At 41.8% G+C, this 22,641-nt stretch overlaps 1 protein-coding gene across 5 annotated transcripts in view; it reads left to right on the forward strand.

The window, feature by feature from the left end:
* Positions 1–22,641, forward strand: part of GLCE (glucuronic acid epimerase) — a 145,949-nt gene that overhangs the window by 66,809 nt on the left and 56,499 nt on the right. For 2 of the 5 annotated variants that reach the window (XR_003852421.1, XR_003852422.1), the window contains exons 4-6: positions 1,314–1,897; positions 8,582–8,815; positions 15,472–16,671. Coding sequence is in view for 2 of the 5 variants with exons in the window: in XM_029575208.1 (XP_029431068.1) it covers positions 1,327–1,897; positions 8,582–8,815; positions 15,472–16,496 (1,830 nt within the window). In the remaining 3 variants the exon portion in view is untranslated. Of the gene's footprint in view, positions 1–1,313; positions 1,898–8,581; positions 8,816–11,943; positions 12,777–15,471; positions 17,872–22,641 lie in introns of those variants that run through there. The other 3 variants (XM_029575208.1, XM_029575209.1, XR_003852423.1) reach the window with 3 other exon arrangements.

Genomic DNA, 22,641 nt, shown 5'->3' on the forward strand with positions numbered 1-22,641 from the left:
CACCCAAGCCAATGATTTCAATGTATTATCCATTTCCATGCCTAGATCTGTTTCCAGAGTGGAAAATCCTAGTGTGGCACCTAACATCGTGTAATTATAGCATGGGTTATTTTTCCCTATATGCATCACCTTGCACTTATCCACATTAAATTTCATCTGCCATTTGGCTGCCCAATTTTCCAGTCTCTCAAACTCCTCCTGAATTTATCACAATCCGCTTGAGATTTAACTGCTTTGCATAATTTTGTGTCATCCGCAATTTTGATCACCTCACTCATTAGACCCCTTTCCAGATCATTTATAAATAAATTAAAAAGCATCGGTCCTAGTACAGATCCCACTGTTTACCTTTTACCACTGTGAAAATTGACTATTTATTCCTACTCTCTGTTTCCTGTCTTTTAACCAATTTGTAATCCACAAAACATCGCCTCCTATTTCATGACTTTTTAGTTTCCTTAGAAGCCTCTCATGAGGGACTTTGTCAAACGCCTTCTGAAAATCCAAATACACCACATCTACCGGTTCTCTATCCACATGTTTATTAACCCCTTCAAAAAAAAAAAATAGCACTTTTGCAGTAGCCCCAGAGGCTGCTAGGGTCCCACACAATGCCATTTATTACACTTTTTTTTTCAGTTCAGTAGATTTGTTCCTTTCCTATTTAGTAAATGAAATGTATCATGGCCAAAATTATTTGTGCTTCTCTGTGTATAAACTAGACTTGTATGTGTGGTGGACTGAGGAGGAGGGTGCAGTTGGGTCTCATGGAATTGCTTATATCTCCTGGTTCTCCCTCATTTCTAATGCATTTATACCGTTACCAGCTCTAACCCGTCTCCCGTTTTATCTTCCTCTGACCCCCTGCCTGCTTCCTATAGCTGAGGTTTAATCAGAGATTGTTAGTCATGCTATACTCATTCACTCGGACTCTGGGATTTCTTTTGGGTTGAGGAGAGAATTAGTCACCTTAGTGTACAATTTGCTGATTGATGGTGGCTGAGTATTCTGTTGATGTCATATTTGGGATGGAAGTAGAAGATTTGACCTGCCTCTCTGATTGATGGGTTTCTCAAGTAGATTTGGCAGGAAAATTAGTATGTTAAAATACTGGACTCTAGTTTTATGATATGAAATAAGGTGACATTAGCTGTCAGTTCTGAAATGATATTGTCATTCAGTATCATAGCAAGTTAGAAATGTAATTTGTATGACACTATTTCTAGTTTTGCAGTGTGTTACATGAGAGGCTTATAATTGTATGAAGCATGAATCACAGATAAATATATATATATTTTTTTCTTTTTTTGTAGGCATGGTGTGAATATGCGTTGCTTGGCAGCCCGGGTCAACTATAAGACTTTAATTATTATCTGTGCTCTCTTTACTCTGGTGACCATCCTGCTGTGGAACAAGTGCTCCAGTGACAGAGCCATTCATTTTCCTTATGACCTCAACAACGGCTTCCGAGTAGATGGGATTGAGAAACGAGCAGCTGCATCTGAAAGCAACAATTATGGGTTGAATATAGTGGCCAAGCAGCAGTCAGAGGAGGCATCGCCACAGGAGCAACAGAGAGCACCCCCTGTGGTCAGAGTGTTGAATGGCAATGGGAATAAGTATGAGGACATTGACTGCTTGATCAATGAGGAGCAAACTGTTAAAGGCAGGAGGGAAGGCAATGAAGTCTACCTGCCATTCTCCTGGATAGAGAAGTACTTTGAAGTGTACGGAAAAATAGCACAGTACGATGGCTATGACAGATTTGAGTTCTCTCATAGCTACTCCAAAGTCTACACCCAGAGAGCGCCTTATCATCCAGACGGTGTCTTCATGTCCTTTGAAGGATACAATGTGGAGGTCAGAGACCGCGTCAAGTGCATAAGTGGCGTAGAAGGTTAGTCCTATTTTAATGGTGGTACTAGATGGATTGATGGTGGCGTTTAAAAAGAAATGGCTTTCTGTCTCATTACAAATGGGGACATCTCATTTCCGAAATAAAGTAGGAGAGATTTGTCCTCTAAGCAGCCTTTTTCTGTTTTCTTCCAACAAAGATAGAGAGGGGCGGCTCTGAAAGGGTAAGAAGAAACCGAAAAAGACAATTGGCCCATCCTAACCCCCCACAGGCCGACGCAGTCCTGGAGCCAGACTTAGGGGGCTAGACTTGTATAATTTTACACTAATTGTTCCCCCCAAGCCACCAGCTACCTGCATTGTGTATGTTGTAGGGAGGAACTCTCTGCAGTTTTCTCCTGGAGAACCAGCGAGTGTGCAGCCAGAAACATGAGATGATTAGAATACAGCTGAGCAGTTTAAACTAAAATGCTTCTCATTTTTAAAAAGATTTTCTTAGACTATAATGAATCACCTGATACAGGGATGCCAGTTTCATTCCCAGTCGCACAATGTGTTTCCTTTCGGTATAAACTCCTCGAAATGAAAGTATTGTGCTGTTTACTTTTATATCTAAAATAATTACTTTTTAAAGGCAACAAGATGAGGACTGAAAAATAAAACAGTTTCAGTTTACACTGAATTGAGGTGTAATGTTTGTTAGTAAATGAAATCCTTCTCTCCATATGGCCCGAATAATCCCGTTTCATGTTTTGAAGCTTGTGCTGAAGGGTATTCAGTGCTCGTCAGGTTCTGCCTCGTTGGTCTTGGCAGGGCAGAACTGCACTGCGGAACAAAATGCCCACCACCAAGCCTTCTATTGCTTCACTGCCTTCTGAAACCCTTTCCCACACTCTAGCTCCTTTTCCACTGCCTCTCAAACTCCCTCCAGTTCTCCAGGTCATTCACACCCTCACTCCTACCTTTCCCAGCTCATCTAATACTCGCCCAATTGCTAAGATCCTACTGACTGCCCCAAATGACTGCTCAGTCTGTGTCCCTGCTCTGCTCCCCCCTTCACTCTATCTCAGATTCCCTGCTCATCCCCAGTCTCCCACCACCCAGTATCTGAGTCCTTAGTCCCCAGCTGACCGCCCTGCTCTCCCACCATCCCAGTCCATCCATTCTTCCCCTGCTTTCCCGGTCTCCCTTCTAAAAATGATCTCCTCACAAATCCCCACATCCTTCTACTATTAGTACAACAGCTCTTTCTTCCAGCTCGCGGTATTACAACTACGGGGCTCTGTCTTTACAGCTTGAACTGCTGATGATTGAATTCTGTGGGGTTGCTCTGCAGTTCAGTGTAGCTGATGTTTTATTCGCAGGGTGGAAGAGGCGCAGACTGGCAAGATTGGGGCGGGGAAGGGGACGCACAGGTGCATCTTGGATTTGTTGTTCATGCAGTGGGCTGGTGGCACTAATGGCCACGGCTCTGCCATCAGTAATGACCAATCCAGGGCACAAGAACCTGGCAGGATCCCAAGGGTGTTTGTATGTTGTTTTATATATACTTTTATTGTCTGTTTTACATGTTATGATTGTCTTTTGTAATCTGCGCTGAACTATTGTATGCAGGCAGCGGAATAAAATAATCTTAAATAGATGAATTCAGTGCTGCTTATCCCAGGTATAAGCAGTGGATTTCTGTGTCCACTTTAATAATTGTTTATGGACTTTTCCTCCAGAAACTTGTCCAAACATTTTTTTTTAAACACAGCTACCCTAATGTTTCACCACATCTTCTGGCAATGAATTCCAGAGCTTAAAATATTTTCTCTTATTAGTTTTAAATGTATCACCCAGCAACTTAATTGTGCGTCCCCTGGTCTTTGTACTTTTTGAAAGAGTAAACAGATTAACGTTTACTTGTTCCACTCCACCTATTATTTTATAGCCCTCTATCACATCCCCCCTCAGCCGTCTCTTCTCCAAGCTGAAAAGTCCTAACCTCTTTAGTCTTTCCTCATAGGCTCCTCCCAATGTTTTATTATGTTACCTAGTTCAATATATTATCTGTTTTATGTAAGGGCCTCGCTCAAGGGTCTTGCCCAATGGTTTTGTGTTCACTGTAAACCGATGCGATGTGCGAACGGCCATCGGTATAAAAGAAACGTTAAATAAATAAATAAATAAAAAATAAATAGGGGAGCTGTTCCATCCCCTTTATCATTTGGTTGCCCTTCTCTGTACCTTTTCTAATTCTGCTATAACATATTTTTTGATATTCTCTGTTTCATTCTTAATTCCTTTCCCAATAGTCTCAAGCATTGCATTTGCTTTCTTGGCTGCTGCAGCACACCAAGCAGAATATTTCAGTGTATTTTCAACTGACACCTAGATCCTTTTCCTGGGTGGTGACTCTTAATGTGGAACCTTGCATTGTGTAGCTATAATTTTGTTACTCTTCCCTAAATAACACCTGAAACTGAAAAAGGAAAAAAAACCAGAACTGCAATGTGAGGGAGAGACCCGATCCCAAGCACCGCCCCTCCCCCGACTTCACCAGGGGCAGCTCTGACCGTTGAAAGGCGCCTGCCACCAGGTGCCGCGTGCCAAAGGGGCGCGACAAAGGGGCCGTCCCCTTTGTGCACCACTTACTGCAACCTGTAGTGCAAATGCCAGTTAATCTTTGCAATTGAATCTCTCTCCTTTGTTTAATATACTTCCTGTTATCCCTTTTTGCTCAATTGTTAAAAATCTTGCATTTTGAGCTTTTGTAAACCGTTGTGATGGCTTTACCGAATGACGGTATCTAAAACTCAATAAATAAATAAATGTATCACTTTGCACATGTCCACATTTACATGTCTTAATAGATACAAAAACATTTTATAAACTAAAAAGGAGTTTTGGAACATTGTCCTTAGACAAATAAGTGTGAAATTAATCCAAACCAAAATTGTAAGCAATAGTAGGCCTATTAGAGATAATAAGTAAACAGATTAAGATCATAGATTAGGATAAATTACTAGACGACATTGGAGGAAAGTACTGCTTGGTACCAGGAAGAGGAGAGAGAGAGCAATTGATTTAGGTGATTTTGTATCATCTGCAAATAGAACAAATTAAGTGCATTTCTTGTGAGCTTGATTAGTAGGATCATATTGGGTCTTTATCATTTCTGATCACTCCGGTTTACTTTTATACCCTCAATAACAAGAGTCTATGAAGAAAGTAATACTAAACCATATTCCTCATACATTTATAAATATATTTTCATACTTGAAAGCAAATGGGATCACAAGCAGGGGTTTTAAGGTGGAAGTTAGATCCCAGATTTTAACTAATTTTACTTGCAGAACAGTTGAGAAAAAGGCTGGGTCATTGGTAGGTCTTTCTCATATCTTTCAACCGGTACCAGAAACTCCCAAGAACTGAAGAATGCCCGGGAATCATATCACCAAAGTGGTTACCACTTCCACTGTTTTCCAGACAGATGTCCTGATCCACAGTGAGGAATTGGTTCAGTGAGGAAGATTCCTGCAGATCACCTCCCTCGAGAAATGGATAGCAGAACTCTCGCTCTCAAGTAGCCGGGTCTGTCTGGCAGGCTGCAGGCTCTGTAATAACTAGAAGTCCTGGTGGAAACGCAGGCGCTCACGTAACCGGGTCTGTCTGGCAGGCTGCATGCTCTGTAATAACTAGAAGTCCTGGTGGAAACGCAGGTGCTCACGTAGCCGGGTCTGTCTGGCAGGCTGCAGGCTCTGTAATAACTAGAAGTCCTGGTGGAAACGCAGGCTCTCACGTAGCCGGGTCTGTCTGGCAGGCTGCAGGCTCTGTAATAACTAGAAGTCCTGGTGGAAACGCAGGCTCTCACGTAGCCGGGTCTGTCTGGCAGGCTGCAGGCTCTGTAATAACTAGAAGTCCTGGTGGAAACGCAGGCGCTCACGTAGCCGGGTCTGTCTGGCAGGCTGCAGGCTCTGTAATAACTAGAAGTCCTGGTGGAAATGCAGGCTCTCACGTAGCCGGGTCTGTCTGGCAGGCTGCAGGCTCTGTAATAACTAGAAGTCCTGGTGGAAACGCAGGCGCTCACGTAGCCGGGTCTGTCTGGCAGGCTGCAGGCTCTGTAATAACTAGAAGTCCTGGAGGAAACGCAGGCGCTCACGTAGCCGGGTCTGTCTGGCAGGCTATTCAGGAGACCTAGGAAGCCAGATGCTTTGGCAATGGCCACACTAGTCTTGCTGGCTAGTTAGATTACTACAGACCCTTGTGGTTAGGCATGGGAAAGGTGGGCTACAGAAGACAAAAAATGTCCTGAAGGAGGAGAAATCTCATAATCCTGTATCTGGCAGCTAGGATGTTTCTATAACGCTGTGAAAAGGAGAACTTGGCTCAGCTGGGCAGACTAGATAGGCCGTATGGTCTTTTCTGCTGTCATCTACCTTGTTACTATGTTAATGTGCTTTAGTAAGCAGTCCCCAAGTGTGCACATAGCAGCAGAAGAAATTCATATAATCCGTGTTAACCTGTCAGTCCGTCCTTTGTCCTGTGAACGCCTCCTTCATTTTTTATCTGATTTCAATGAGTCACAGCTCATTGGAAAACCCTTGAGCTGTACCTGTGCAGCTGTGAAAAGTTCAATCGATGCAGAAATCGATGTGGGAGAGGGATTATATATATGACTTTATGCCTGCGTTGTGTTTATACACTCGGCTGACACAGAAGCAGGAAAAGTCAAGTAGAGCCCTAGAAAACAGAGCTGCTGCAGCCATATTGGGGGAGGGCTGGGAGGAAGAGGAGGGGGGTAAGGGATGGTGGGGAGTGGAGGGAGGGAGCGGTGCGCTCACCAGATGATACAAGTATTCACCATGTACTCCTGTTCCCTGCCTCCTCACCCCCCAAAAAAAGAAACACATTGAGGGGCCAGTGGCAGGCGGAAATGGTTTTGTCCCTAGCAAATCTTTCAAACTCAGCCTATAATAAACGAGGCAAGGAACGGAGTCAGCTGTCAGCCATGGGCAGCTTTAAAATACTCCCACAGCCGGTGGCAGGGCAGTATTACAAATGCTTGGCACCTACGTTTTGTAAATATTTTTCCATCCCAGATTATTGGCTGAGGTATGAGCTTTGCACATAGGACCTGATGTACTGCAATGAGGCAGGGTGAGGCGGCAAAAACTGCCCCTTCAAAATTCTGTCCAGCCCCCACCTCACCCTGCCTCCCCCCCCCCCCCCCCCCCCCTCCGTCGAGCCACCCTCCCGACACTCCCAAGACTCGAGAAAAGCTCTGGTGGTCCAGCAGGGACCCGGGAGCGATCGTCCACTCCTGGGCCGTCTGCCACCACTAATCAAATGTCACCGGTGGCCTTTAGCCCATGCCATGTGACAGAGGCTACCTGTGCCATTGGCCAGCCCCTGTCACATTGTAGGGGCAATGGACGGCCTGTGCCATTTTTTAAAATGGTGCCAGTCAAACAGTCTAACTTGTTTATTCTCACAAACACACTAAATAATATTCCCAAATAGTTAACTTTGCCCCAGTACTTTAAAAAAAAAAAGATAATGTCCCAAGCAAAAACTTACTGAATCCTTGAAGTTTGCCAGTGTCTCAGTGCTGGAGGGCGTCCCTGGCACTCTCTAGAGGCATTCGAAGTATTTCTAGCTGCTTCAGAGCAGCATCTGGAGAATGCATTAGTGCTGTTGTCTGCCTCTGTTCCTTAGGTGCTGTCTGAACCCTTTCATCTTGTATGAGCATGAATTTGCTCCCAGTCTACTTTTTTTCTTCTAGAAACTTCTTGTTTTGACAGTGGAACCTTTTAAGCCCTTCAGGCCTGCAAGTCATTCATCTGAGTGCATGTAAACGTGCAAGCGTCTGTAGAGTTTCACTTCACTATACTTTCAGTGTCTCTCTTATATTTAAGCCCCTCAGGCCTGCAAGTCACTCATGTGAGTGCATGTAAACGTGCAAGCGTCTGTAGAGTTTCACTTCCGTATACTTTGTCAGTGTCTCTCTTATATTTAAGCCCCTCAGGCCTGCAAGTCACTCATGTGAGTGCATGTAAACGTGCAAGCGTCTGTAGAGTTTCACTTCCGTATACTTTGTCAGTGTCTCTCTTATATTTAAGCCCCTCAGGCCTGCAAGTCACTCATGTGAGTGCATGTAAACGTGCAAGCGTCTGTAGAGTTTCACTTCTCTATACTTTTTCGGTGCCTCATATCTTTTTTGTCCCAAGCACAGCTCCTGTCTTACCTTCTTCTGTTGGTTGTATCCTGATGTCTGTTTTTTGTGAAGAATTTCAGCCCCTTTTCCCCTTTCAGTTTGGTAAAACCTAGTGGTGTGAATCTATAGAAAATACTTACTTTTGGAAAAAAGGTAATCATGCGCCTGTACCTTTATGAAGTCCTTCAAGCCGCACTCTTTCCCCTCAGGATTTGTACTCTTTTTACTCTAAATCAGCTTTCACCAAGATCAGAACTGAGAGTTGACATTGAATGATGGTTAGTTCTATACTTTGAGCATAGCGAAGTCTGAATTTTAAGACTCGGAGCTTGCTTGCTTTTGGAGTGGCAGATCAGTGGCTGATTTACTAAGTGTTTTGTTTTTTTTCCCGTGGTGGTGGGTCGAGGGAAGGCTTAGTAAATCAGGCCCCAAGTGAGCAATCATTGTCGATCCATCAAAATGCCACCTTTGACAAATAATTACAGATAATTGCCCTGTATTCCTGTTCTTGTCTTTTCTTTCTTCTAGGTGTGCCCTTATCCACTCAGTGGGGACCTCAAGGCTACTTCTACCCCATCCAGATCGCACAATACGGGCTGAGTCATTACAGTAAAAATCTTACAGAGAAGCCACCCCATGTAGAGGTGTATGAGACAGCAGACGACAGCGGGCCTAAGGACTGGAGTGTCCCAAAAGGCTCTTCTGTCACTTCATTCTTTGAGCAATCCAGGTCCAGTAATGTCAAACAATTCCTTGTGCCAGGTGAGTGAATGCTAAAGAAATCCCATGTCTGATTTCATAGTAAGAGCTTTGTGCAAACAATTTGTGAGCAGTAATAAGTCACAGCAGGAGCTGTTAAGAGGTTCCTCATCCTGCTGCTTCCTTAAAATCTGTATAGCTTCATGTGCCTGTACATAATAACGTAGTGGGATAGTAAACACACAGTGTATGGTAAGTATTTATTTATACTTCTATGCAAACGAGCATGGCTTCATGCGCCTGTACATAACATAGTGGGATAGTAAACACACAGTGTACGGTAAGTATTTATTTATACTTCTATGCAAACGAGCATGGCTTCATGTGCCTGTACATAACGTAGTGGGATATTAAACACACAGTGCATGGTAAGTATTTATTTATACTTCTATGCAAACGAGCATGGCTTCATGTGCCTGTACATAACATAGTGGGATATTAAACACACAATGTATGGTAAGTATTTATTTATACTTCTATGCAAATGAGCATGGCTTCATGTGCCAGAGTTCTGTCTTCCCTGAAGAGGCTATAGGAGAGATACTTACACTGGATCCATTATTTGTAAATGATTCAGAGAATCTGAGATGAGACAGCATTCATTGGAAGAGGTGGTACAGCAAATTGAGAAACTAAATAATAGCCAGAGAATGTGATCAAGCCTAGGAGCACAGCTGAGTTTAAAAAAAAAAAAGTGTGGACCAGTAATAACTAGCCAGGTAGACTTCTGTTCAGTGAGCAATATGAAATGGTCTTTCCTACTGAGATCTCCTGAGTACTCTTCCTCAAGACCTTCAGTCAGGCGAGCTGCTCTTACCTGTGCCTTCTCTGTTGCTAACTCCAGACGACGTGTGTCTGGAACATCTTGCAACCTGTATGTCTGAGTTCAAGTCCCAATTAAAGACCCACTTATTTGAGATGGCTTTTAAATCCTGATCATGACCCTCTCATGTGAAACATGTTTTCTATAGTATTTAAGAGACAGACCATTTCTAGTAATCACGTAAATATATTGTAAAAGTATTAGACCCGGATTGTCCCTGTCGGGCATGATGCTGGGCTCAATAGTCCACTGGTCTGGCCCAGGATTGCACCTCTTCTGTACTGTCACGCAGTAGTGATGTCACTGATCCCAGCACAGAGCTTTCCCTCCCAGTTCCTTTGAGTTATGCAGCAATTGTATATCTTTTTAGCTTATAACCCACCAGTATGGCCTTAGTATGACAGTGGCACAAAGAGCACACTTTGCTTTCGTTATAAGATATGAGGTCCCAGATTTTGGTCTCCCATGAATAGAGTAGTGTGATATTAGCAGAGACCCTGTTTATCAGTTGGATAGTAACTTCTGGTTGGTTTGTTCTTGTTCTGTTTTGTATATTATTTTCAATCGCATAACAGGTCAATTCCTTGTCAATTACTGATTTCCCATCTCTAGAGTATGTGAAGGATATTCTTTCCTCTGAGACATTTCCCCTTATACCTCATTAGTAAATCTGTAATGTATTGTCTCCACTAATCAATACCCATTAGAATTAACGAGTCCATTAGGTAGACAATGGAGTCATTTTTTTGTAATTGCCTCAGCTTTGGGTTTCAGACAAGAAAGTTGTCCAGAACACCTTTGTGTTTTAGTAGTAGATAAATAAGAGGAAAGGTCTCGTCTGTATTCCCGCCTCATCCTTTATTGATGACAGTGTAATCTGAGGGCCTTGAAGGCCGCAGAATGAATCAACTGTTTTTGATGGCCTTCAGAAATGGATTTATGACGGTTTGGTGCCGTGCAAGGAATTTATCATTCTTCCCTACAAGTTTTCACTCTATATCTGAGCCTGTATAGCAGTTTAACAGACATATGAATAGCTTTTAGAAATTTGTTGCAGTTTCTTTGCACATCTTCTGGTAGGTGCATCAGACTGAAGCACACGTAAAGCACTGTTCCATGATTCTCCTGACTCGACTGATTTGTGACCTTTTCCCTTTAAGAACTTAAGAAAATGCCATACTGGGTCAGACCAAGGGTCCATCAAGCCCAGCATCCTGTTTCCAACAGTGGCCAATCCAGGCCATAAGAACCTGGCAAGTACCCAAAAACTAAGTCTATTCCATGTAACCATTGCTAATGGCAGTTGCTATTCCCTAAATCAGCTTGATTAATAGCAATTAATGGACTTCTACTCCAAGAACTTATCCAAACCTTTTTTAAACCCAGCTACACTAACTGCACTAACCACATCCTCTGGCAACAAATTCCAGAGTTAAATTGTGCGTTGAATGAAAAAGAACTTTCTCCGATTAGTTTTAAATGTGCCACATGCTAACTTCATGGAGTGCCCCCTAGTCCAAAAGAGTAAATAACTGAGTCACATCTACCCGTTCTAGACCTCTCATGATCTTAAAGACCTCTATCATATCCCCCCTCAGCCGTCTCTTCTCCAAGCTGAAAAGTCCAGACATAGAGCTACTCAGGGGCTTTTGATTTAGATTTCTGTTGTGCCAAATTCTTAAACCCCGTCTCTGCAAATGGTAATCTGTCCAACCCCCAGTCCCTTATGTAAGGTATTCTTTCTTCAAGCTTCCTCTTTACGCTTAGATTTGTATTTTTTATCTCCTATATTTGCTGCCTGGCTTTGTTTCTCCCGCCTCCCTGTGTGTCTCAGTATTTTCTGAATGGTGTTTTCTTTGCTCTTACTTTCTTGCCGCCTTCTTTAGTAAACCAGAGCAGCTTTTTATTGTCTTCCCTTCTTACATGCACAACACACAAGACTTGTTTCCATTTGACTACTTGTTTTGGTTTCTCTCCATAGTTCCTCTGTTCTTCCTAAATTCCTTAATACTGACGAGGCTTCCTTTCTTGAAATTGGTCAGTGTTGTCTGTTGTGTTCTGTACTTACTTGCACCGTCTCATTATCCAGAAATGAGACTCAAAACATTTTAGGACAGAAAAAATACATCAATGATATAATGCAATTAAACATGATGTGTCTGAGTATTTATGTTTGTGGTTCGGACCATTGCATGATGTTTTGAAATAATGTGAGATTATTATGCAAATTAGATACTGGGAGTCCATGAAATGTGGAATTTCCTTATTGATTAATTTGATCAATTTGATTTCTTCTGCTTTTATTTAGGCTTTAATTCGTTCCATATGTATCCCACTTAGTAAGGAGCTAAGAGATTCTGCTCTGCCATCAGCACTGAATCCTACTAAAAGAACTATATACGCACTGACTGCAGAAATTATCCTTGGCCACAGAAGTTATTACATACTATATGGACTGAAATGCTTACAATTTATACCTGATCTTTGCTTTTCTCGTTGTTCTGTGGGAGTGACTTTAGGCAGAATCTAGGTTCTTTCATTCTCTGCCAGTACTTAGGTGTTCAAGTTAATGATGATATCTGAAGTGATGCTATTTTTAGTAGTTTGTATGTTCCAAGTTTGGTAGAATTTTCCAGTCTTAGAATTTCTAATACTTATATGTATTTCTAGGCTGAATCAGCTAAATGAATATGTACTAGGTTTTTCTTTATCTTTATCTTTATCTATGGAAGCTGCTTTGATCACATAGAAGGTGATATGTCTCAGTGTGATTCAATTATGATAATCCATGGTTTAAGAGGGATATGGCAGAAAAAGATCAAATCACCCATCCAGTCTGCCCATGCGTCCAATTAATTGAACACTTTAAATCTCATTACTTCCTTGGAAAACCCCTGTATTTATCCCATGCTTTCTCGAATTCAGATACTGTTTTTGTCTCCACTACTTCCACTGAGAGACTGTTCCATGAATTCACCACCCTTTCTATAAAGAAATATTTCCTAAGATAACTCCTGTGTATCCCCTTTCACCTTCACCCCATGACCTCTCATTCTAGAGCCTCCTTTCGATTGAAAAAGGCCCACCCCCTGTGCATGGAAACCTTTGAGATATTTGAACGTCTATATCTAATCTCCCTTATCTCACCTTTCCTCTAGGGTGTGCATGTTTAGATCTTTGTCTGTCCCCATATGCTTTAGAACGAAGACCACTGACCATTTCAGTAGCCTCCCTCTGGACCGACTCCATCCTGTTTATATCCTTTTGAAGGTGCGGCCTCCAGAACTGTACTCAGTATTCCAAGTGAGGTCTCATCAGGGACCTATTCAGGGGCAATATCACCTCCCTTTATCTGCTGACTATTCCTCTCCCTATGCAACCAAACATCTTTCTGGCTTTTATCGTCACGTTATCTACCTGTTTGGCCTTCTTAAGATCACTGGATACAGTTACCCTGAGATCCTGCTCTTCCTTTGTGCTTTGAAAAATTTCGCCTTCGATACTGTACCTTTCCGTTGGGTTTTTGCAGCCTAAATGCATTACTCTGCATTTTTTAGCATTAAATGCCAGACTCTAGACCATTCCTTGAGGTTTGCTAGATCCCTCTTCATGTTTTCAACACCGCGCTGGCTGTCCACCCTTGTTACAGATTTTGGCATCATCGGCAAAAAAACCCCCAACTTTTCCCAACAACCCTTCCATTATGTTGCTCACCAAAATGTTGAAAAGAACAGGTTCAAGGATCATTCCCTGAAGTACACTACTACTTAATCGAAAGCACGTGTATTATCTGGATAGATCCCCCTCCTCAGAGAAAACTCCATTTACCACTACCCTTTGTCACATCCCACTCAGCCAGTTTCTAACCCAGTCAGTCTAGGATGCAGACCAAGGGCGTTCAATTTATTTATAAGTCTTCTGTGCCTCACTGAAGTCCAAGTACACTACGTCTTGCGCTTTCCCTTGAACCATCTCTCTGGTCACCCAATCAAAGAAATTGATCAGATTCATGCTGCCTTGGATCTTGCAATCCCTTGGATTACAAAAGTTGCACTCTCCTCTGTTTTAGCAGTGATAACAGTTTGCTCACCACAGAGGTCAGACTGACTGGCCGGTTCCCAGCCTCCTCTTTACTTTCACTTTGTTTTTAAATTTATTCATTTAAAAAAATAACAAGAATACACTTGTGACAGAAATTGCATTGAGACTCAGAATATACAAGAAAAAAAAAATAGAAATAAGCTAGTATTATATGTCATTATAAGGAATCCCAGGTCTCAAAAACAGACGGCTGAGGGGGGGGATATGATAGAGGTGTTTAAAATCATGAGAGGTCTAGAACGGGTAGATGTGAATCGGTTATTTACTCTTTCGGATAGTAGAAAGACTAGGGGGCACTCCATGAAGTTAGCATGGGGCACATTTAAAACTAATCGGAGAAAGTTCTTTTTTACTCAATGCACAATTAAACTCTGGAATTTGTTGCCAGAGGATGTGGTTAGTGCAGTTAGTATAGCTGTGTTTAGAAAAGAATTGGATAAGTTCTTGGAGGAGAAGTCCATTACCTGCTATTAAGTTCACTTAGAGAATAGCCACTGCCATTAGCAATGGTTACATGGAATAGACTTAGTTTTTGGGTACTTGCCAGGTTCTTATGGCCTGGATTGGCCACTGTTGGAAACAGGATACAGGGCTTGATGGACCCTTGGTCTGACCCAGTAGGGCATGTTCTTATGTTCTTACCTTTTCAGCTATTTCTTTAGAAAAACTTAGCCTCTCTTTCCTCTTCCCTATATTTACTTTCCTAACAAAAAGATGAGTTGCCCTTCTGATATCCCCTGTTAGTTTTGCTCACTGCCGTTCTGATTCCCCTAGATTTTCTCATCAGTGAATGACTCCTTGAGGTACTCCCTCTTTTGAAAAAGTTAGTTTTCCTGAAGTCTAGGATCCTCACCTAGAATGAACCTTCATCTCTTGCGTCCTAATATTGAGGCACACCATTCGATAGTCACTGACTCCCGGATAGTGATCTACAGCATCAGAAATAGTGTCCCCATTGGGAAGCACCAGGTCCAGTATTGCCCTGTCCGAGCGGGCTCCATTACCAGTTGGCAGAGCAGTTCTCTTTACAGAGAATCCAGGATCTCCCTGCGTCTAGAAGATAGTGCAGTTGGGATGTCCTAATCAATATCCAGAAGATTGAAATCCCCTAGTAGCACCTGCCTTTTCACAGCAATCCTGTGAATATCCTCCATTAAATCTCTGTCCATCTCCTCTGTCTGTGATAGATCTCTGTATATTACACCAATATAAATAGATGTTTCATTCCCCCTTTCCAGATTAACCCACAGTGCCGCCTCCTTACCTCCTCAGCCCAGTAATGCTATTGCTTTAATACTGTTCTTTATAGATAATGCCACGCCTGCTTTCATTCTATTTCTGATTCTGCAGGTAGTTTGAATGTAAACTTGAAGATGGCTATTTTCATTATTAATAGTAATTTCAGTTTTTGCATGTGTGTTAAATAGATTTTCAAATGTGTGGTGTTGTATTTATGTATATTTTTGTGTATATCGCTTAGGGCCTTGGTGTAAGAGATTAATACATTTAATAAGTACAAATAGTGGAAGAATTTCCCCTTTCATGTATTGCAAAAATAAAATATAAAGAAATGCTTTTTAATAAGTAGAGGTTCATGTGGAAATTGTAAAGCTTGTCTGTTCAGATTTAGTGTTAAATTGATAAGCAAAACTTCTGAAGTGCTCAGAACAGCAAGACCTGACCAAAGGAAGGCTCTGTTTATATCTGAAATGTTTGTTTTTGCTTCTTTTTCCAGAATCCTCAGAGGGTGCATCCTTGCAGCTTGGGAACACAAAAGATTTTATTATTTCATTTGACCTCAAGTTTCTAACCAATGGAAGTGTATCTGTAATACTGGAGACAACGGAAAAAAACCAGCTATTTACAGTGCATTATGTCTCCAGCACTCAGCTGATAGCTTTTAAAGACCGAGACATTTACTACGGCATTGGCTCTAGGACTAGTTGGAGCACGATCACAAGAGACCTGGTGACCGACTTGAGGAAAGGCGTGGGCCTTTCCAGCACAAAGGCTGTGAAGCAAACAAAAATCATGCCCAAAAGGGTTGTCAGACTGGTGGTGAAGGGGCAAGGCTTTATTGATAACATCACCATATCAACCACTGCCCACATGGCAGCTTTCTTTGCTGCAAGCGATTGGCTGATAAGAAATCAAGATGACAAAGGTGGTTGGCCAATTATGGTGACCCGCAAACTAGGGGAGGGATTTAAATCTTTAGACCCGGGCTGGTATTCTGCCATGGCACAAGGGCAGGCCATTTCAACGTTAGTCCGTGCCTATCTATTAACAAAAGATCATGTGTTCCTCGACTCAGCTTTAAAAGCCACAGCACCTTTTAAACTGCTGTCAGATCAGCGGGGCGTGAAGGCAGTCTTTATGAATAAGCATGACTGGTATGAAGAATACCCAACCACGCCCAGTTCCTTCGTTTTAAACGGCTTCATTTATTCTTTAGTTGGACTGTATGATCTGAAGGAAACTGCCGGTGAGAAGCTGGGAAGAGAAGCGAAGTCCTTGTATGATCAGGGACTTGAGTCCCTGCGAGCAATGCTTCCCCTGTACGACACTGGCTCAGGTACTGTCTATGATCTGCGGCATTTCATGCTGGGCACTGCCCCCAATCTAGCGCGCTGGGACTACCACACCACCCACATCAACCAGCTGCAACTGCTCAGCAGCATCGATAGCTCGCCTGTCTTCAAAGACTTTCTCAAGAGATGGAAAAGCTATCTGAAAGGTGGCAGGGCAAAGCACAACTAGAGCTCTCAACCAAAACCGAGCGCAGATTATGTTTAGTGGCTCAAACACTTACAGCTGTCTAAAATAATTATATTTTGGAACTTGTAGATGTTTTTTTCATAATGTAAGAGGTTCGGAGCAGACTGAAGGCAGGAGGAGAGAAAAGCCTTCATGAATTGGACGTGTGCTGGGAATGGTGAGCAGTTTGGCCTTTCGCTTTTTTTTTTTTTCCCACTGTTACTAATTTAGCGCGTTACTTTTGAATTCATTTGAAATGAAATCACTTTAACAATACTAAAGGCATGGAAAACCTTTTGATTGTTTAATTTCCGTTAAAGTAGGTTCACAACATTAGTGACACAAATTCTTCTCTACAAGCTCAGCTCAGCCAATTAGTTGTGTAGGGGCCTGGAGGCTGATCTGCTCATTACGTTTCTTGGGGTTCACTGCAGGAACATTCCTCCCCCTTTTTTGCTGGTGTCCGTGGGAGATCAGTGAGTTGTGCTAACACTGCTGTAAGAAAATATCCAAACTGAATGTCTTCAAATTGTAAGAAACCAGCAAAATAAGGGCTGTGACTGCACCTTGCAAACACTCTAGAAATGGTAGCAAAGGCTACAGGAGGGTTGAATCTGAGGAGGTGAACATCCCATGTGCTGCTTTGTCTTTGAAACACTAAGAGAAACACCCAATCGCTTCTAGTGCAGATGTGTCAGTGGCATTCATTCCTTTTGTTGCCATCTATCTAATGTAATCAGTCCCTTGGAATAAGAATATGTTCAAGAATATTCAAAACAATACTGTCATCTTTCATATTAAAGCAACTGGTCGAAATAGCTGTGCTTGGTTTCATTACCAGCATACTTTAGAGATCAGCGTCAGGTTGTCTTCATATTACAGTATGACTGTCATAGCTCAGTTTTCCTCCCATCACCCAAATAGCCAGAACAGAAACGAATTTAACCCTCTTCAGTTGTGTGACGTTGCCATCCTCTCACACAGCAGATTTCTCAGAAAAGCTCTCCGCAGTAGAAGAGATGGCTATACTGCTTTTACACTCCGAGGAGATTTTTAATGTGTGTCCCCTTAAGATCGGAACCACAGAAACCAAGTGATCAAAAGCTGGCTAATGCTCTTACTTATTTAAATCCCATCACTGTAGCAGTTTGTGCAAGTTAGTAAATAGCCATTCAAACCTGCTTAAGATGTCTGGGGAATGGGAGTGCCTCTGGCTTCCAAAGGTGTTGATTCAGTGACTTCCAGAATGTGTTTGCCCAGGGTTTTATACTATCTGTCAGGCCGATACAGTAAAGTGTGTAGGTTTGTGAGGCAAGATTTCTCTTGAGTAAATCCATCCTGGCTGTGTTCCATTAAACCTTGTCTATCTATATGTTCTGTTATTTTGTTCTTTAGAATAGTTTCTACAATTTTTCCTGGCACTGAAGTCAGGCTCACTGTTCTGTAGTTTCCCTGATCACACCTGGAGCTCTTTTTAAATATCGGGGTTACATTGGCCACCCCCCAATCTTTGGGTACAATGGATGATTTTAATGTTAGGTTACATATTACAAATAATAGATCTGAAATTTCATTTTTGAGTTCTTTCAGAACCCTAGTGTGTATACCATCTGGTCCGGGTGATTTGCTATTCTTCAGGTTGTCAATCTGGCCTACTACATCTTCCAGGTTCACCACGATTTGGTTCCATTCATCTGAATCATCACCCTTGAAAAATGTTACTGGAACAGGTATCTCCTCAATATCCTCATTCATAAACACCAAAAAAAAATATTTCATTTAGTCTTTCCACAATGGCCTTATCTTCCCTAAGTGTCCCTTTAACCCCTCAATCATCTAACGGTCCAGCTGACTCCCTTGCAAACTTCCTGCTTCAGATATATTTTTTTAAAGTTTTTATTATGAGTGTTTGCCTCTATGTCCAGCTTCTTTTCAAATTCTCTCTTAGCCTGTTTTATGAATGTTTTACATTTAACTTGCTAGTGCTTATGCTTTTTCCTATTTTCTTCAGATGGATTCTTCTTCCAATTTTTGAAGGAAGTTCTTTTGTCAAAATAGCCTCTCTCGCCTTGCCTTTTAGCCATTTGGCCATCCTTCCCCCTTTCTTAATGTGTGGAATGCATCTAGACTGTGCTTTTTTAAAAATGTCCATGCATGTTGTATATTCTTAACCTTTGTGGCTGTACCTTTCAGTTGTTTTGCAACTATTTTCCTAATTTAATAGTCTCCTTTTGAAGGTTTAGTGCTACGGTAGATCTGTACATTTACTAATTATCCCCCTTCCAGTCATTAAGTCAAATTTGATCATGTTATGATCTCTATTGCCAAGTTGCCCCCCACAGTTACCTCTCACACCAAATCCTGTGCTCCACTAAGAATTAAATCCAAAATGTCTCCCTCTCGCATCTGTTCCTGAGCCAATTGCTCCATGAAGAAGTAATTTATTCCATGCAGGAACTTTACCTCTCTAGCATGTCCCGATGTTACATTAACCTAATCAATATTGGGGTATTTGAAATCTGGTAAACCAAGTCCACCTTCAAGGTTATAATACTTTTTTATTTAACTGAGTTTTTTCAATATTGTTAATGGCAACTCCATATATCTTCAACAACAGTCATTTAAAGTCCCCCGACACGGTCCGTGTTTCGCGGTGGCTGCATCGGGAGGGACCCACAATCAATATCATCTTATGTATGCATCATGGAGCGCTCCATGATGCATACATAAGATGATATTGATTGTGGGTCCCTCCCGATGCAGCCACCGCGAAACACGGACCGTGTCGGGGGACTTTAAATGACTGTTGTTGAAGATATATGGAGTTGCCATTAACAATATTGAAAAAACTCAGTTAAATAAAAAAGTATTATAACCTTGAAGGTGGACTTGGTTTACCATTTCCTTGCACATTGTATATGTGGATATTTACTGATGTGCAAGGTACTTTGCTTCATGCTTTTGCTTGGTATTTGAAATCTCCCATTATTATTGTGCTGCCAAATTTGTTGGCTTTCCTAATTTCTCTTAGCATTTCATCGTTCATCTGATCATTTTGACCAAGTGGATGGTAGTATACCCCTAACGCCATACTGTTCCCCAACACACACAGGATTTCTACTCATAAAGATTCTACTTTGCATTTAGTCTCCTTCAAGGTCTTTATCCTGTTGGACTGTATGCCATCCTGAGCTTAAATTGCCACCCCCTCCCCCCCCCTTCCAGATCAAGTGAATCCATCCCTATCACTGCAGTATAATTTGTATCCTGATATAACACTGTCCTATTGGTTATCCTCTTCTACCAGGTCTTTCAGATGCCAATTATGTTTACCTATTCATTCATTGCTATACATTCTAACTCTCCCATCTTACTTCATAGACTTCTGACATTGGCAAACAAACATTTCAAAGTAAGGTGTGTTTTTTGTTTGTTTGTTTGTATTAACAACCTGCTTATCAGTTGACAGGGTTTATCTCCTTTTCAAAGGTTAGCACCAGGAACCCTGGTTAAGAGGGAGCCCATCCTTTCGGAAGAGACTCCCCATTCTAAAAAGCTTCCCCAGTTCCTTACAAAACTGAATCCCTCTTCCCTGCATCATTGTCTCATCCACACATTGAGACTCTGGAGCTCTGCCTTACTCTTGAGAGCTGCACATGGAACAGAGAACATTTGAGAGAATACTACCTTGGAGGTTCTGGATTTCAACCTTCTATGTAAAGCCTAAATTTGGCTTCCAGAACCTCCTTCCCACACAGTCCTATGTCATTGATACCCACATGTACCACCACAGCTGGCTCCTCCCTAGCATGGTCTAAAATCCTATCTGGGTGATGCATGAGGTCTGCCACTTGTGAACCAGGTAGGCAAGTTACCAGGTGATCCTCACATCCACCAGCCAACCAGCTATCTATATTCCTAATAATCTAATCACTCACCTTGATGGCTGACCTAACCCTTCCCTCCTGGGCCCAAGGGATAATGTGAGAGGATAATGCATCACCTGGAGAGCAGGTCCTTGCTACAGGATCACTTACTGCTTCACCAGAGTGATGCTGTTTAACCAGGTAATCTTCTTCCTACAGAAGCAGCATCAGGGCTGCCAGACTGGAGTTCGGACTAGGCTACTAAGTCCCTGAAGGTCTTCTCTATATACCTATCTGTCTACCTAAGCTCCTTCAGGTTTTCCACTAAGCCTCCAGAGATCAGACTCATTCTCTGAGAGCCAGGAGCTCTTTGCACTGGGTGTACACATACAAACTTTTACCAACTGGTAAAAAAAAAACAAACAAACAAAACATACATGTGACACTCAGTACAAAAGACTGAATGGCCTTCATATCTCTGCTGGACTGCTTCCTTCATCTTAATATTGTTGAGTTCTTAGTTAAGTTTAGGTTGCTAAAGGAGTAGGGATGAGTACATTAGAGTCCTTTAAATTTGTGATGTACTCTCAGTTAATCTGGTAGTGACCTGCATGGGGTCACTTGATAAGGGCTGGGGTAATCCTATGTTTTAGACAGAACCTTGTGAAAGAGTTTCTTGCCTATAAATCAAAGAATGAGCTAGAGGTGGGTGGGAGTTGGGGTAGGAGGGAGGAAAACACAGACACTAGAATTACCTACCTTATGCTAGCTTTTTATTTTAGGCGCATACACTAAAGAATATACCCCACTATTTCACTACTCCCCTAAACTTTTTAAGTCCTAAAATTTCCCAAAGCAATACTCATCGATCCTCTTCAACCAGTAGCAAAATCTTCTCTTCTCAATACTCCCAGCTCTTTCTTCTCTAAGCACAACTGATGGTGGAATAAGAGGACTCCATAATGATTATATGTTTGAAGAATAACTGCTGAACTCTGATAATAAAAAGTAGAAAGGATCCTCTTGCCACACTATTTTGATTCATGTTAGGGGCATCTCATTCTAAAGGAATTCCTATTGTTTGGATTAAGTAGCCCACAGAAAACTGTTTATATAAATTAATTTATACTTCTCGATACTGGAGAAGATAATTTTCTCTTTTTAATTCAATGGAAAGGAGGCTCTAAAATTGAGGGGTCATGGGATGAGGTTGAAAGGGGATAGACTCAAAAGTAATCTTAGGAAATATTTCTTTACAGAGAAGGGAGGTGGTAGATACAAAAATAGTAAAGTGATGGGAATTGTAATGCTAGATTGGGTGGATGGGCAGAGTGGATGGATCATGCACTCTTTTTCTGCTGTCATGTTTTGTTTCTATGTAAATCAGTTCAAACTTTTTAAAGAAATATCTTAAACTGGATGAGAGTGGTGTGTTTTCATATAGCCTATGGTTTGTTTGGGTTATGCGCGGGGTACAACATGGCTGTACTCCCTTAGATTCTCAGGGGCATGTTCTGAGCACGATTGAAAAGCATGTGTAGATTCAATTTTCAAATCATATTGTTTTCCAGGAAAACTCTGCCGACAGAAAAAGCAGGTATAATGTCTTGTATGCTTTTTCCCTTTGCAAACTGGGTGCAAGATCCCTGGTTACAACATACCTGCAGACTCCAGCTAGACAGACTGCTTGACATTTCCCTCTTACCTCTTACTAGACATCACGTCAAAGGTTTGTAGGCTGAACGTTGGTGTTAGCTTTGATTCAACGAGCGTTACAAAATATATCAATATCTTCCAGCAGCCGTTTTGCTACACTAACTTGCCATGTTACAGAATATATTATTTATTTTAAAAGATTTATTGACTGCGCCCTCCAACGTTCGGGGCGGTTTACAAGAGAACAGACATAATAAAATATGACAGATATATTAAAATCATATAAATACAAGTTGTTAAAACAATCAAGCTAACGTAAAAACAAAACGACCATGCTTAACAAACATGTGATCTTAAGTTTCACAAAAATCTTTAAAAGCTTGTTTACATAGATGACATAACACAGAAATGCTGCTGCCCATTTGGCACATAGCTTCCTATTTCATTAAAAGCTGCTCCCATTAAAGTCTGCATCATAGTCTCTCGCCACCCTGTCAGCTTTTGAACCACTTGTCAGATCAGCATATGGCCAGCCCGTGGCTCAAAGCCCCAGTTCTGTTTCTCTTCAGGTTGGTCACAGGAGCTTCCCGCAACCTTTCACGCCAACATGGAAACTGAAGCGGCTG

This window comes from Rhinatrema bivittatum, chromosome 13, assembly GCF_901001135.1.
Source record: "Rhinatrema bivittatum chromosome 13, aRhiBiv1.1, whole genome shotgun sequence".
NCBI lineage: Eukaryota > Metazoa > Chordata > Amphibia > Gymnophiona > Rhinatrematidae > Rhinatrema > Rhinatrema bivittatum.